Here is a 17,513-nt window from a genome sequence, read left to right on the forward strand (position 1 = left end):
TCTACATCTACAAGCATCCATTCTCTCTTGATGTTCAAGATGGTGGCAGAGTGAGATGCTCCAGCTGGAGCTCCTCTTTTTCACCCATTCTTTTCCTTTCTTTCTCTCTCTTTTTCAAACTTTCAACTTTTACTTACTGGAAGCTAATGGTGGAGACCGAACGGAGCTGGCACAGCCCATGCCGGGCAGGTGTGTTGGCAGCAAGTGCAGGCAAGTCTTGGAAGCGAAACCCATGGCAGGCAAGCACAGAGATAGAGAATTACCGGAGGCAAGGCTCAGGCCAGGCCCGCATGCAGGCAGCTCGTCCAGGAGGCAAGTGGAGCAGAGACCAGTGCGGGAGTGGTGGGTGAGTCCCTTGGGGACTGCAAGCGAGGTGTCTAGGATTGATGCCCAGCACTTCCTATATACTTGGCCCGGTGGTCTGAAAGCTGGCACGGACTTGGTTAAAAGACTAAAGTGCGAGTACTGGATTAGTAAATTTGCAGACGACACTAAGGTCGGTGGAGTTGTGGATAGTGACGAAGGATGCTGTAGGTTGCAGAGAGACATAGATAAGTTGCAGAGCTGGGCTGAGAGGTGGCAAATGGAGTTTAATGCAGACAAGTGTGAGGTGATGCACTTTGGTAGGAGTAACCGGAATGCAAAGTACTGGGCCAATGGTAAGATTCTTGGTAGCGTAGATGAGCAGAGAGATCTCGGTGTCCATGTACACAGATGCTTGAGTGTTGCCACCCAGGTTGACAGGGCTGTTAAGAAGGCATACAGTGTTTTAGCTTTTATTAATAGAGGGATCGAGTTCCGGAACCAAGAAGTTATGGTGAAGCTGTACAAAACTCTGGTGCGGCCGCACTTGGAGTATTGCGCACAGTTCTGGTCACCGCATTATAAGAAGGATGTGGAAGCTTTGGAAAGGGTGCAGAGGAGATTTACTAGGATGTTGCCTGGTCTGGAGGGAAGGTGTTACGAGGAAAGGCTGAGGGACTTGAGGCTGTTTTCATTAGAGAGAAGAAGGTTGAGAGGTGACTTAATTGAAACATATAAAATAATCAGAGGGTTAGATAGGGTGGATAGGGAGAGCCTTTTTCCTAGGATGTTGATGGTGATGGTGATGGCGAGCTCAAGGGGGCATAGCTTTAAATTGAGGGGTGAAAGATATAGGATGGATGTCAGAGGTAGTTTCTTTACTCAGAGAGTAGTAAGGGAATGGAACGCTTTGCCTGCAACTGTAGTAGATTCACCAACATTAGGTACATTTAAGTCATCATTGGATAAGCATATGGACGTACATGGAATAGTGTAGGTTAGATGGGCTTGAGATCGGTATGACAGGTCGGCACAACATCGAGGGCCGAAGGGCCTGTACTGTGCTGTAATGTTCTATTCTATATACTTTTCTTTATCCTTTATTCTTACACTGAACTTTTACTTATCATTCTCTCAAGTCTGTTACAAATACCAATGTATCCTTTTCCTAGGTACCCTGCTCCTAAGATAGCACTGAGAGGTGACATTGCAAACTTTTCTCTGCACTCATTCGAGTGTATATGACAATAAAGGCTAATCCCACCAACAGTCATTAGCAGCCGTGTGCGCTGATTACAAGATGCACTGCAAGAATTCACAAAAGATTCTTAGACAGCACCTTCCAACCGCACACCACTTCCATCTGGAAGGATAAGGACAGCAGATACCTGGGAACCCCATCACCTGCAACGTTCCCTCCAAGCCACCCCTCATCTTGGCTTGGAAATGTACCTCCGTTCCTTCACTATTTCTGGGTTAAAGCCCTGGTTCTCTCACCCTGAAGGTATAGTGGGTTTACCTATACCAAATGGACTGCAGTGGTTCAAGAAGGCAGCTCACCACTACCACCTCAGTGGCCAGTAGGGATGGACAATAAATTCTGGCTAGCCAGCAATGCCTTTGCCCCATGAATGAATTTAAAAAATAAAACCACCAAGATCGCTATAGCGGTTGTAAGAACTGCGATGGGATGAGTGTATTGACAATCAAACCCTTAACTGCTCCATGAGCCAGCAGTAACGTTTAAATGAGTAATTGAATCACCAAGCTGGTTAATTTGCCTGATTGTGACTGTGACGATCCCAACTCAAAACGTAAACTTTCCTGTTCCACTGATGCTACCTGGCCTGCTGTGTTCCTCCAGCTCCACACTGTGTTATCTCTGACTCCAGCTTCGGCAGTTCTTACTGTCTCTCAGAAAATACTCTCAACAGATTTCAGCAATAAGCAGAAAAGAAAATGAATAAACAAGCTCATCATTCAACAAGTGTATCAATGGATTATTAACTGCTGCTCTGTGAATGAATACTGTATAGCCTTTAAATCCAAGTGTGCATTGATTCAATCACAAATAAGACAGATGGCTCTGTAAAGATATCATTGTGTAAAATAGAACTAATTCTGTGGCTCAAGAGTCCAAACTACAATAAAGGAATGAGGTGACTTGGTCGCAGTTCAGAGTAATAGAAGATCCTAAATTCAGTAGTTAACCATTTGAACCTATGTCTTTGTTTGAGTTAAAATTGTTCTTTTCACCTCTTCAAGGTGTTGCTTTTCCAGTCACAGAGGATATAAAGGGATGGAATCCTAGTTATGGTTTTCTAGAGGTCAGAGTTCACTGCACCTTCTCAGGTCTGTGACAAACTGCTACTTAAAAATCCAACGGCAGTTGCTAGGAAACCTTCCAACACAAAGGACCAAGGTTTCAGCTCGTCTCACAAAAATAACAAATTTAACTACTTCAAAATTCACAACCTTTTGTAACCAGTAATTGAAAACCACATAGTTCCATTTTTGATCTTTAAGCTCCAAAAATCGAAAAGAAAAATACATGCTACATTCTCTGCAACACAATAGTGTCCAAACTTCTACTTTTCCCAGTTTATATTCAAAATAATACGTGTAGTCTTTATCTGGCATCTAAGTTCATTACAACCCGTAGGAGGGTCAGAGTGGTAATGTTGCAGAAACATTTTCAGGTTGTCTTCCAAGTCCCAAACCATCCCAACTTGGAAATGTTCCTTTATTGCTGCTGAAGAGGGATTCTAAAAATTCTGACGTGACACTATGGCAGACCAGGACTATTATTACCATAATGTCTATAGATAATTGAGGAAGCCCACCCCCGCCCAGATTAATTGGGGATGTATGACATATATAGCCTTTAAAGTTTGCGGTCCCATTCCAAGAACACTTTATAACTTTTGAAAAAAGGCTTTTTCCCTTTGGATCCTGGTTCATAGAAACAATCATTGAGGTCGAATGTTTTTGTTCTTGGATTACCAGCCTGTCTAACCAATGTACATACACCTTATATAACTGAATCAACTGCAGCAGGTGCTATAGAGAGCGGAAGTGTGATGTTTGCACCATCTGTTTTACATGTGAAATTTAGAGCTGTTCTGGCCCTGAATCATGTTTAGAATTCATAGCACAGAAACAGGCCATTTGATTCACTGAAGTCTTCTGGTATTCATGCTCCATGCATACCCCCTCTTGCCTTACCTCATCTAATTGTACTAACAGAACCTCCAAATTCCCTTTACTCTCATGTCCTCATCTAACGTCTCTGAAGTGCGTGCATGCATGCCATTCACCTCATGCATTCAAACACTCAAAATTTTAACCACATATTGATTTTGTGTGCATGTAATAGCTACGATTACTTAGTAATGAAAACCTTTCATTTTAAACTTTGTTTTTGACAGGGATCAATCTCAATGACATGGGGTGCGTACACTGGTGCTGCTGACCTTGTTCTGCACACTTAGGTTATTTAGATCTTGATGAGAGTCTCAAGACACAGCAACATCAGACATTGTCGACAAATAGCAGAAAGATTTAGTTATCTTTAGACCTAAATTCGGAAATAAATTTGTCCAATGTCAGGCATTTTTAGGACATAGAAAAATAGAAATAAGAGCAGGAGTAGGCCATTTGGTCGTTCGAGCCTGCTCTGCAATTCATTCTGATCCTGGCTGATCATCCAACCCAATAGCTTGTTCTTGCATTTCCCCTTTATCCTTTGATCCCTTTAGCCTCAGTGCTAACAATAACACTTTTTTGAGATAATACAATGATCTTTTCCTCAATCACTTTCTGTGGTAGCAAAATCTACAGGCTCACCACTCTGAGTCAAGAAAATTCTCCTCTTCTCAGTCCTAAATGGTTTACCCAGTATTCTTTTAGATTGTGACCCCTGAATCTGGACTGTCCTGTCTTTGGTGACATCCTTCCTCCATTTATTCTATCTATTCCTGTTGGAATTCAATAGGTTTCTATGCAATTCCTCCCTCATTCTACTGACCTTCAACAAATAAAGCCCTAATTGATGAAGCGTCTCTTCATATGTGAATCTCGCTATCCCAGGAATCAGCCTGGTAAACCAAATGTGCTCTTTGTATAGTGAGAAAATCCTTCCTTAGATAAGGAGATGAAAACTGCGCATAACCTTCCAGATGTGTTCATACCAAGGATTTGTACTCAAATCCTCTTGCTATGAAGGCCAACATTATATTTACCTTCCTTAACACCTGCTACAAACTGATGCTTAGTTCCAGTGACTGGTGTACAAGGGCACCCAGGTCTTGTTGCACATTCCCCCTTGTCAATTTATAGCAAATCAGAGATTTGCCTTCCTGTTTTTACCACGAAAGTAGATAACCTCATATTTATCCGACTATACCGCATCTGCCATGCATTTGTCCATTTACTCAGCATCCAACACCTTACCAGTCTTGCACTGGCCAGCTGTCCTGATTTAGATCTGTCGGGCTACACAAGCTGCATTACAGCCTTGAATATTTTCAAGGCTGAAGAGGGTAGATATTAGTAAAAAGGGGGTAGGGTGAAAGTTTTTGGTCATGGGAATGTGGATTTGAGTATGCTATTAACATGTTTCTAAAAGGAAGAATAGCCTCAAGGAGCCAAATGGTCTACTCCATTTATTTGTAAGAATCTATCAACCTATTTTTATTTTAGAACTATTCAAAGATTCTGCTTCTACCACTTTTTGAGGAAGAGTATTTCAAAGACCCTTAACCTGCTGTGAGAAAAATATTCTTATATTTATTCTTAAATATTATTAAATTCGTGACCGCTTATTTTTAAACTGACCCCTCATTTTAGATTCTGTGAAGGGAGGAAATATCCTTTCTTCATCCAGCCTGTAAAGACCCTTCAGTATTTTGTATATTTCAATTAAGTCACCGCTTACACTTCTAAATGCCAATGGATTCACGCCTAGCCTTTCATTATAAGGCAACTTGCCTGTTTCAAGTTTTCGTTTAGTAGACTGTTGACATCTTAGAATCACACCCCAGAATGATCAACAAGTTAAACAGGAAGCAGAAAAGAGTGATCAAAATTATTCGTGATTCAACAGACCTTCTCTGAACTAATTTCAATACATTTGTATATACTTCTAATCAGCCTGTCCAGTCGCGTTATGACATATCTCTGAAGAAGTGCATTTATATCTTTGCTTAAACAAGGCTGCCGGTATTGTGCCCAGTCTTCCAGATGGTTAATAAATGCTCTGTATAACTAAAACATGACCATTACTTTTCTATTCAGTTCCTGTACCTGCATATTAACATTTGTGATTCATGCATTAGGATACCCAAATCTCTCTGCATCTTGAAGCTGTGCAATGTGTCACAATTTGGATGACGCATTTTTATATTCTTCCTGCCAAAAGGGTCTAGGCCTGAAAAGTCAGCTTTTGTGCTCCTGAGATGCTGCTTGGCCTGCTGTATTCATCCAGCTTCACACTCTGTTATCTCAGATTCTCCAGCATCTGCAGTTCCCATTATCTCTGGACAATGTGACCCTTTGATCTTTTATTTAAAAATTCTATGTCTGATATAAACCTTTCGCTAACATCTGGAGAAGGAGTAAGACTCTGAAAGCTTGTGTTTTCAAATAAACCTGTTGGACTATAACCTAGTGTTGTGATTTCTGACCTTGTCCATTCCAATCTGACTCTAGCACCTCCATTTCACATTTTACCACCCTTATCAGATATTTTCCTACTTACTTAAAACCTTTTTATATATTGCATTGTAACTTCCTTGTGTTGTCTTCACAACTTATATTCCTAGCTATCTTTGTATTATCAGCAAATTTAGTCAGCCTCGTGTGAGTCATTTCGATCAATTATATAGACTAGAGGCACTAGTATTGATCCCTGAGGCACACCACACACCCTGCCAAACAGAAAATCATGCCTACTATCTATCATTTATATCTACTATCTTTCTTGTTCACTAACCAGTCTTCATTTATGCCAGCATGTTATTCCTACACTGTGAGCTTTCTTATTCTGCAATAACATTTGTCGATTATCAAATGCTATCTGGAAGTCAAGGTGCAGTATATCAACTGCTTCCCTTTTCTCCACAGCATACGTTACTTTCCTCAAAGAACTCCAATAATGAAAAATGATTTTCTACTCACAAACCATGTTGACACTGCTTAATTACCTTGTATTTTTTTTTCTGTGTTCTGCTGTGTTTTGCATTTCCTCATGATAGATGTTAAACTAACTAGCTTGAAGTTTCCTGCTTTCTGTCACTGACCATTTATGAATAAGTGAGTTACATTTAAGGAAGAATGTTAAAGCCCTGGACAGACTTTGAAAAGAGATTTACTAGAATGATGTTTCAAATGAGGGATTTTTAGATATAAGTAAAGATTAGAAAAATTGGGCTTATTCACCTTGGAGCTGAGAAGAATAGGCAGTGATCTTATTGAAGTGTTCAAAATTATGAACAATTTTGACAGGGTAAAGGAGGAGATTCTGTTTGCATTAGTTGGTGTGTCAATAATTAAGTGTCACAATTTCACTGTTGTCAGCAGGAGAGCTAGGAGTGAGCTGAGGAGAAACTTCTTCACTTGGGAATTGTTAGGATTTGGAATGCACTGCCTGGGACCGTGGTGGAAATGGATTCCATAGGCCTTTCAAAAGGAGAGCTGGATATATATTTGGAGGTGATGAATTTAGAATGCAATGGAGGTAGGGGTGGAGTGTGGGACCAGCTGGGTTGCTTTTAGAATAAGAATTAAGTTTATTTTGGGAGCTAGTATCGACACGATGGGTTGAATGACCTCCTTCTGTACTGTAAAACTCTTTGATTCTATTCACTGCTTTTTAGTCGAACAAAACCTTCAACCAAATTAGAGAATTTTGGAAAATTAATATTGATATCACTACCAATACCAAAATACCAATTATCTCACTGGCCACTTTTTGTGAGACCCTAGGATGAAGCCGAGCAGGACTTAGGACTTATTTGCCTGAAGGTCCAATAACTTGCTTAATTACTACTTCCCCAGTGATTTTAATTTTGAGTTCTTTCTTCTCTTCCATTTCCTGATATCCAACAATTTCTGGCATCTTACCTTTCTCCTCAGTGGTAGAGTCAGATGCAATATGTTCAATCAACTCATCTCCCTCACCTTTTTTTTGCCATTAATAATTCCCCAGATTCACTTTATATAGGACTAAGGATCATTTTCTAAATACATTTTCTTTTTTAAGTAATCTCCAATTAACCGATTTTGTATTTCAAGCCAGCTTTCTCTTGTTTTTTTTTGTCTTTAATAACCTGTTCAATCATTTTTTGCTTTTTAAATATTAGTCCAGTCTTCTGACCTGCCACCCATCTTTTGTGTTAGTACATGCTTTTCCATTCTATTTAATATTAGCTTTAGCTTTTTAACTTAACGACAAACGGCAGGCCACTCCTTTGCAGCTTTTCTGTTTTGTTGGAATGTAACTATTTTGTGTATTCTAAAATATCCTCTTAAATGACTGCTATTACATCTCTTCTTGAACTAATCCTTAACCCAATTGGCCAGTTCACTTCAGTGAACTCCATCTTAATGGTGACATTATCGTCCGTATTTAAATTTAAAAACCAAACTTAGACCCACTCTTCTGTGGTATGCACAGCCCCTCCAGTATTCCATACACACTGTTGGCAAGCCAATAGTGACAGTGACTTCCAGCTGTGAAAGTCACTGCTGCTCAGAGGCTTTAGAGGCTGACACAACTGCTAAGAAAATTAGATAGAATGCTGGTCAGGTCCTAATTTGTGTCATCTTGCAGCCATTTATCTGCACTGTCACTTTGTTTCAAATGGTATGTGAATTTAGGTACAGAGCTTTTACTTTTGTCCTTTATATCAGTTTTGTAATCCCCAGCCTTATCTGTTGATTGACTGTTAGATTTGTACTGCCTATGCCTTCCTGTTACAGTCTGTGATTGCCAGTATTGGTGACTCATCACCACCATTCCTAGGACAGTGAAGGATATTGCAGTAAATGACCACATCTTGTGAAGAAATACAGAGGGGGGGGGGGGCAATAAAATCTCTATGAATTTAATTGGATAGCCAAAACTTTAGTCCTTCGTTTGAAATGTGATCGACATTTGCAGTGATTGTCTTGTACGTTTTATGTTTGCCAAACTGTAAGGTGAAATTCTCACTTTTTGCATTATATTTCTCACTTTGTGAATTTATTACTTCTACATCTCTGATACTGCAGTTTCATCTGATGACTTACCTGATTCACAAACACTTTATGACTTGTGAATCACGGTCTCTTTCATGCATATTCATCGCTCCATGATGACTAATGGACATAAGTGTACATTTTACTAAAATAATAATGAGAGGTCATTCCAATAAAATTATACAGTGAAGCTTTTAATGAATAATAAACCAGCTGGTGATGTTTGATTCAGTAACCGATAAACCCAGGAAGTAAAATTATCGGGTTGTTAGATGTTATAAAACAATTTCTTACACATCATTTTATAATTGTGGTACAAACAAAGGGAAGATGTTCTTAATGTGATCTAGGTGCAAATTGCTCTAGTCCTGACAAGTATCTCTTTAAATTTATGCTGAAACTCATTTGCATATTGCTGAACATAAAATCCACCTTAAATGATCAGAATACACTCCGGTTTTTAGAATAAAGGTGCGCATGTCAGCCCTTGACATTGAGACCATATTTGACAAAGTATGGCATTAAGGAACCATAACAAAATTAGAATCAGTGGAAATCAGGGTGTAAGCTCTATGCGATTGAAGCCATACCTGGCACATAGGAAGATGATTGTGGTTGTTGGGCGTCAGTCATTTTGGCTCCAGGACATCTCTGCAAGAGTTCCTCATGGTAGTGTCCTAGGCCCTACCACCTTCACCTGCTTCCTCAATGACTTACCCTGCGCCATAAGGTGAGAACTGTAAATGCCCTCTAATGATTTCACACTGTTCCGCATCATTCACGACGACTCAGATACTGAAAAGAGTTCAAATGCAGCAAGATCTGGACAATATCCAGGCTTGTGCTGATAAGTGACAATTGACATTCAGGCAAATGCCAGGCAATGACCATCACCAATAAAAGATGATTTAATCACTGCCCCTTGACAGTCAATGGTGTTACCATTCACTGAATCCTCACTAAATGCATCCTGGTGTAGGGGGAGGGGCTTAGATTAGTTCACAGGTTGGTGCAACATCGAGGGCCGAAGGGCCTGTTCTGCGCTGTATTATTCTATGTTGTTCTATGTTCTAAACACTGTTCTGAGAAAGGGTCATGGGACCCGAAACGTTAACTCTGTTTTTTCCTTCACAGATGCTGCCAGACCTGCTGAGCTTTTCCAGCAACTTTGTTTTTGTTCCTCACTAAACGTATCCTGGAGGTTACTATGCGCAGTAACTGAACTGCACCAGCCGTATAAGTACAGTGGCTGCAAGAGCAGATTGGGGCGAGGTGCAGAAACTCATCAAGGCTCCTTAGATAGCCCTTTCAAGCCCATGACCATCAAGAAGAACAAGGCTGAAGAGACATGGGAACACCACCACCTGCAAGTTCTCTTTCAAGTCACACACCATCCTGACTTGGGAATATATCATCATTCCTTCACCTTAGCTGGGTCAAAATCCTGGAATTCCCTCCCTAAAAGGTGTTGTGGGATATCTACAGCACATACACTCCAGCAGTTCAAGAAGGCAGCTCACCAATACCTTCTCAAAGGGAACTAGGGATGGGCGTTACATGATGGTCCAGTGACAGCCACATCCCATGAGTGATTAATAAAAAAAATTCATCTTATGTCAAAGAAGGGTAACATGATCCAGTTTGATTAATAGAGAGAAAGGGTTTATATATGTTTTGTATCAGAATACCTCGGTTTACCTGTGAGTAACCTGAATTTCAAATACCAAGAGTAACTTTGGAAAAAAAACTAAACAAACCATTTGTTCACTGTGCGGTGCCTTGTAATCAGTTTTCTTTTCTTTATTATCGTCTGGGCTATGGGCGTCTGTTTGGTTTCAGAGGAGCCACACCTTTTATGCATCTGAAGTCACATTTAGGCCAGGCAAAGTAAAGTTGACAGATTTCTTCCTCAGCAGGACATGAATGAATCTAGATCGTTTTTTCTGACAATTGACAGTTGTTACATAGTCACTATTAGGTCATTCCTTCAATTCTAGATTTTTATTGATTTCAAATTTCGCTCTCTTGCAGGGTCTGATTTGAACACGTGTCTTCAGATTATCAGCCAGAGGTTCTAGATTGCTAGTCCAGTGACATTACCACTGTAGCATCATCACCACTGAATCATTTCTTAATAAATGGGAAAAAAAATTGTATATGCAAAAAGTTTTAAAATGTGCTTATAAAGGACCTTGCAACTAAAAGGCGGTCTATAAACAAGAATAATGAAAGCTCAGCGAAGTGGTTAATTCACCTGGGGCATGGCTGGTTTTTAGCGTACAGCTTTTTAAAAAACTAGAACAACTTTGTGTAAACCTGAATTGGACTCTGCATAACTTACACTTGAAATTCTATAAGCTTTTGCATTGGTTTGTTGACTTCTGGAAGAATTATGTGAAAAAAATAATGCAACCTAGCTAACCTGAGGCTAAGATGTTAGTTGACTGGGGATGTTATTTGTATTTATGATAATAAGAGCATAAGACATAGGAGTGGAAGTAAGGCCATTCGGCCCATCGAGTCCACTCCGCCATTTAAATCACGGCCAATGGGCATTTCAACTCCACTCCCCTGCACTCTCTCCATAGCCCTTGATAATGTTCTACTACTTCTGCACATGTTTAAAGTTAAACTAGTTTTGATACTCATGAATATTTTTTCCTCATTAAAGTACTGATTTATCATCTTGGTAGTGGTTTGTTTTAACTTATGGCAAACTGGTCTCTAGGAAGGACGGTTTCATTTCTTTTTATAGAAATTACAATTAAGGTGCAACTAACATGTTTTTAAATGTAGAAATAGTGCTCCCTCACTGATGTTCATGAGAAGCAGAATGGTCATCCACTTACTGTTTATTGATTTGAAATATGTTACAGTGAGCATTGTTTTTACTCCTTTGACACAGGAGTGGAGCCTCCACTACCACAAGAGCGTCGAACACCAGTCACACCATCGTCCTCCTCCAGATACCACCGTCGCCGGTCGTCAGGCTCACGAGATGAACGTTACAGATCAGGTATGACTATAGCTCAACTTTAATTATTTTTGCACAAGTGCCTAGGTTTGTACATCAAAACTTTTTTATTCACAATTATAGAATCACAAAATCTGTTGTAACTGCTTCATACTATTGTGTTAATATCATGTTTGTGGAAATTATTTCACTCCTTACCTCTCCCAACCCTGCTCAAGAAGTCCTCCCTTTAAGGTATTCATATTTTCTGCAGTGTGCTGTTGTAATGACAACTCCACAAGTATTTCTAAGTGCTGCCTCGGGGTGTTGTTATAGCTGTGACATTTCTCTTGTATTTCTAAAATGATTCACTTGTTAGAACAAAAGGTCCAGTTCAAGTTGCTGAAAATTCTGACAGCCTTCATATTCCAAGTAAGAATTAAGGCTGTGTGCTGAATTGCAAGTGTAACATGTTAGTAAATTTCTTGTTGACCCATCTGTTAATTAATTAACAATATGCTTCCTCACTTATGTTATAGCCTCCCACCCTCTCCACTCCACACCAGAACTTAAATACCTCGACTGCCTTTCACTATCTTTCCTTTTCTCTCTGTATCTGCAAATATGGTTTCCCATAGGACTGCAATCTTTGTACTTTTCTTTCTTGAGTTGTTGGATGAACAGATTGTGATGCTCTTTTCTCAAGCTGATTCTCTTATGTTCAAGGAGAGGATAGGTAATTAAATGTTGCCATGTTAAATTTCTGCTCACTTAATAACACAAGTAATATTCCTAACTGTTAGAAAATATCATTGATCATTAATGATGGCCTTATATAAACTTGTGAAGCTAAAGATATTTTATGTCTCTTATACTTTAATATCCTTTGTGATCCAGAAATCACTTGATGATTGAAACTTGCAATTCTTGGTACTGTAAACAAATTGTTTCAGTGTCAACAAAATTACATGTTGCATTTGTAAGTCACCTGAATAAGGAATATGTTCTAATGATTAGTTTTTATAGAATTTCCATCATAGATGTCAATGGCACCAAACTCCAGTGGTAGTTGGGAGAATGGGCAGGGGAGTCAGAGGGCTCTGTGGGAAGGCAGTCAGACACCTTGGGGACTACAGGAAGAATCAGAGACTTCGGGCAGAAATTTATGAGAGAGGGTGAACAGCTCACTTCCTACTCTCTCCAACTGCCTGCTCCAAGAAGGAAGTTCCAACAGCCAATGAATGAACCTGATATGAAGCCATAAAACACATGGGCTACCTCCATGAATACAGGCTTTTGCCCTTCTTGTCTCCCTGTTATCCCTGATTTTATGGCTTTTATTGGCAAGTTTCTTCATTTCCTTTACAGTGAAGACAGGTAAAATGTTGCTTCACTTCATCTACCATTTCTGTAATGTCAATTATTAATTCCCCAGTTTCCCTGTTAACGGACCACGTTACTTAGGCTCATGTGTTTTCCTTTTAAATGCCTATTAAAACATGAATTATGTTATGTATTCATATTATACTCACTGCGTCCTCGACAGGAACATGGGGAGCAGGGAAAATTGGGAACCTCATTTTAAGTGAGGTGAGTACCGAGGATTTTGGCGACAAGTGAAGTGGTCAGAGATCTCATTGCGTGGAGGGCTGAGTTGAGGGTGTTGGTTGGTTTGGAGCCTTAGTGGGGGAGGAAATATTGATGGGTCCATGATTAGGGGCCTTTGGGTGCAGAGATTGTCACCAAATGCCTCCGGCAAAAGGGGTTGGGAAGAAGTGGGGAGGAAACTAGATGTGGGACTGAGGGAGGCGGCCTGGAGGGGCGGCAGTTGCTGATGTTGCCTCTGGAGGCCTTGGAGATAACTGGAAGATCTTGCTGGAGGAAGGGGTTTACCTTGATCACTAAATGACCACTCAGACATGGTTTAAATATAGCTTTACATTCACAACCTGTTATGTCCTGGGTTTTTTAATGATCAGTTTTTCAAAAATTGAGAATAAATCATTAAGCTTAACGAAAGAAATGTCGTGCTTATTTTGCATCATTTTGGTTATGGTAGATGGACCTCTGAAGCTTGTTGGAAAAAGTAGCATGTTAAATTATTTGTTGTAATGCAGCTGCTGTTGAACCACCGTGTGTATAGTAGCGTTTTTCCTCTATGAAGGGTCTTCTTGAGTAAATAATAAGGATCTGCTGTATTGATCGTCATGAATAATTTATAAATAAGAGGTTTGCCTTTAATAAGTATATTTCTCATGGGATTTCTGTGTGATGAATTTCAAAAGAAGATATTTCTGTGAGCTTAAACCTGTGATAATATTTAAAACTTGTATTCACCCCTTTCTTAGATGTACACACAGAGGCAGTTCAAGCTGCTCTTGCCAAACATAAAGAGAGAAAGATGGCAGTTCCTATGCCATCTAAAAGACGGTCTCTGGTGGTGCAAACCTCAATGGATGCCTATACACCCCCAGGTAAATTAAAACAATTACATTCCTCTGAGTTATGACCTCACATTGTATTGCCTATACTATGCAGTCACTTAGCACATTGTCTGCAATTCACAAAAAATAAGTTGAGCTTCAAAATTATTACACCACTAAGCAAGCTTATAATTCTGCAGTTCTGATAATTGCCATAATTTTTCGGTATTATTTTGGTTCCTGCTGTTTTCACTTGCTTTAAACTGCTGTCTTTCAAATGAGAGTAATCAAGTCATGAAAAGATTGAATTACCCAGAATGCACATTGCAGAATTTCTTACACAATGTTGTCATGTTAGCTGTACACAATTAGTTACGTAAGATTCTACAGGAAATCACTACATTTGTACATCTTGGAAAATTATTTTAAATTAAAACTGAAAATGGATTTTTTCATCTCCTTCATACTGAAATAATGACAGCATCTTCATGTTCTACACTAACAAAGAAAAGCCGATGATTTGAAGTCATTTATTTTGGAAATCTTCCAGATGTTTCTGAAATCTTTTTCCACAAACCTGCCCATCACGCCATGTACAAAAAAAAGCTGAATGTAATGCATTATGCAGTTAATAATTGGTTATTTTCTTTTGTTTAAAATTTGTATCATCCTCCCTTATCCGATTTGAGACCTGGATAATATTCCTTTGTGAACAGTTGAGTTGATTTGCTCTGCAAATTGTTTTTCATTGTCCCCATTTGACATATCACTGGTGCTGTCTTTAACGCCTGGGACAATGTTGGACATGGTTTAGAAACTAATTGTATGCGCGATGGCAAATGTGATCTTGCATTCTGTTATTTTATGACAGAATACACTTAGAACATAGAACATAGAACAGTACAGCACAGAACAGGCCCTTCAGCCCACAATGTTGTGCCGACCATTGTTATTATAAATCACAAAGTGTGGGGCTGAATGAACAGAGCAGGCCAAGCAGCATCTTGGGAGCGCAAAAGCTGACGTTTCGGGCCTAGACCCTTCATCAGAAAAAAAACACTTGTTATTTTATCAGTTTAACCTGTTCCGATCTCTTATCACTGTTATTTAATATGTATTTGTGTAAGACTGGCACCTTAGTGCCACATGGTACATAGTGTTAATGTGGACTGATGTACATTGGGAATTAACATTGAGATCTACTGAGCCAACTTTTTTCGTGCAATCTTGATTTCTTAATTGAAAGGTAGTTTTCACACGTTTTCTGTCCAATCCCTGTTTATGGGATTTGCTAGTGAAAATGTTTCAGGGTCAGCTCAATAATTTGCTTAAGAATTGTAAGTTCTTTGTACATTTTCACTTTTTTTTTAAGTCAAGCAATTTTGAAGGATTCAATTAAAATAAAACACTATATATAAGCACAACCAAAATGAATCTTTCCATTTGTTTTGTTGAAGATTAAATATATTGCTTCCAAAAATGTAAGATGACGTGCACACGCATGTGATTCATGTATTTATTTGATCACATAAAATAATATTACAGTACAACAGTGGCAGAACTCTTTAAGAAGTACAATTGTGGGCACAATAATAGTTTGTTGGAGTGGGGAGAGGGGATTATCCTGAGCATCAACTCTTCTCCTCCTAAAGATTGAATCCCTCAACCATGCACCTTCTTTCCTTAAGTTGATTTTTTCTTGAAATTTATAATGCATTCCTTTTTACTGAGAGCTGCTTAAATCCATCAAGATTGCCATCACCACTTCTCCTACATCCTGCCCTTTACTTCCTTTCCTTTCCTTGCCTCTCCTTGCCTCTCTCAGATCCTCATATGTCTTTTCCAACCAACTCTCTTGACTTCCTCTTTGAGGATTTTGTTTCATCTCTAAAGACTGCATTAGCCTGAGTTAACAATGGAATTTGTAACAACTGCAAATACATGCATTATCTCTTGCTGCATTCCTGAGTATCACTAAACCTTCTAATGTAGTTAATCACTTCCTTCTCTGTTGTTATCATTTTGTTTTATTTACACCTGCATCAAACTGACTTGATTTCACCTCAGCGGAAGATGAATGAAATCTCTATTTTGTTAACGCAATTTAGGGGGAACAACACCAAAAGACTTTTCAAGATTTGAAAGGTGCAATAGAAATGCTACATTTTTAAACATATGTATATGTATACCTGCACACATTTTTCGTTTCAAAAGTAATAAGCTTCAAAAACAATGTTATTAAGCTAAAGTAGAAATCTACTCATGTTCTCGTGGTTTCTTCAAACCTATGTTTTGTCAAGTGATTTGCCACATGATAAGTTAATGATCAACCTCTTACTTATTTCCTGATCTGCCCCAAATAGTTGCCGCTGTTTGACCAGTATGCTCAGTCATTCTCATGGAATTTTCATCCTTAAGAGACAAGGGCTACCATGTACCAAAACGGGCCAGAGATGATTACAGAGGCCAGTCATGCTTCTTCCCTGCCTCTATAATTTCCTCCATGACGCCTTCACCTTCAAAACTCTTCCATACCCCTTTTCCCTCCATGCCCCTCAATCAATTTATCTCTTCATTCCCATCATACATGATTCATTCCTGTTTTTTCAACATCCATTAATTACGGAAATAACATGTAATGTATTGAAGCCTTTAAGTTTTTGAAATGCTGTTGAAAATATCTAAATAAATTCATGAACATTCAAAATACACTTGGAGGAAATTTCTACACTGTATGCTCGTATGGTTATTAACAAAATACAGTCATTTAGCCACCTGATTTGACAGGCTTTAATGCACTTTATATCTCCTTGTCATATCCAAACAAACAATAAGCATTGACAAGCACCTTCATAGAAAGAGAAGCTTATCATCAGATGGTAAAACTGCCAGTCAAACAAAACTAGCAGCCGCCTTCACAGCTGCATGTATATTTCCTGCAGGATTAGTGGGACTTGAAGCATAGTCAGGCATTCATAATGAAGCCATCAGGCAAAACAGATGGGAAATGATTTGTTCAGAGACAAGACAGTAAATGAAATTAAATTTCACTAAGGGTTTTGTTACAGCTCTTCTTGTAAGGCAGGTGCTGAACATAAACAAGTGGAAATCATTGGAAGTATTTTACATTGAACATATCGGTGATTGCCAGAACCCAGAAAGTAGAGATTGTTAACAGCCTGGGAGACTGTTACTTGTGGAGTCCCAGGGTGATCTGTATTGTTTAAAATCTTTATCAATAAGCTGCAACTAACATTCACAAGCAGCTTGCAGATGATAGCGAATGAAGATAGCAGGCTGGACAGCTGAACAAGCCAAACGGCATGAAGGTTTAAGTAAACTTGTGGCTTGGACAGACAGGTAGCAGGTAAAATTCAGTGAGTATGTTGCCATCAAAAGGAAAAGTTAAGAGATAACAAGATTGCTGCTTTTAGGATTCTAGCAAAACAAAACCATGTCATGGTATTTCAGCTCATCCAGAACAAGAGAGCCAAGGGAAACAGCCTGCGTTTGAAGGAGAATAAATTCAAAACTAATCTTCCAAAATAATAGTGAACAAATGCTCACACTATCAGACAGACTCCCTAGGAATTTGA

The 17,513-nt window shown here is 39.2% G+C and overlaps 1 protein-coding gene across 5 annotated transcripts in view; it reads left to right on the forward strand.

The window, feature by feature from the left end:
* LOC125464130 (disco-interacting protein 2 homolog C) overlaps positions 1 to 17,513 on the forward strand; it is a 580,161-nt gene that overhangs the window by 353,033 nt on the left and 209,615 nt on the right. For all 5 annotated transcript variants that reach the window (XM_048556252.2, XM_048556269.2, XM_059639541.1 and 2 more), the window contains 2 exons: positions 11,447 to 11,557; positions 13,843 to 13,968. In XM_048556252.2, the coding sequence (XP_048412209.1) occupies positions 11,447 to 11,557; positions 13,843 to 13,968 (237 nt within the window). The remainder of the gene's footprint in view (positions 1 to 11,446; positions 11,558 to 13,842; positions 13,969 to 17,513) is intronic.

The sequence above is a fragment of the Stegostoma tigrinum genome, chromosome 2, assembly GCF_030684315.1.
Source record: "Stegostoma tigrinum isolate sSteTig4 chromosome 2, sSteTig4.hap1, whole genome shotgun sequence".
Classification (NCBI taxonomy): domain Eukaryota; kingdom Metazoa; phylum Chordata; class Chondrichthyes; order Orectolobiformes; family Stegostomatidae; genus Stegostoma; species Stegostoma tigrinum.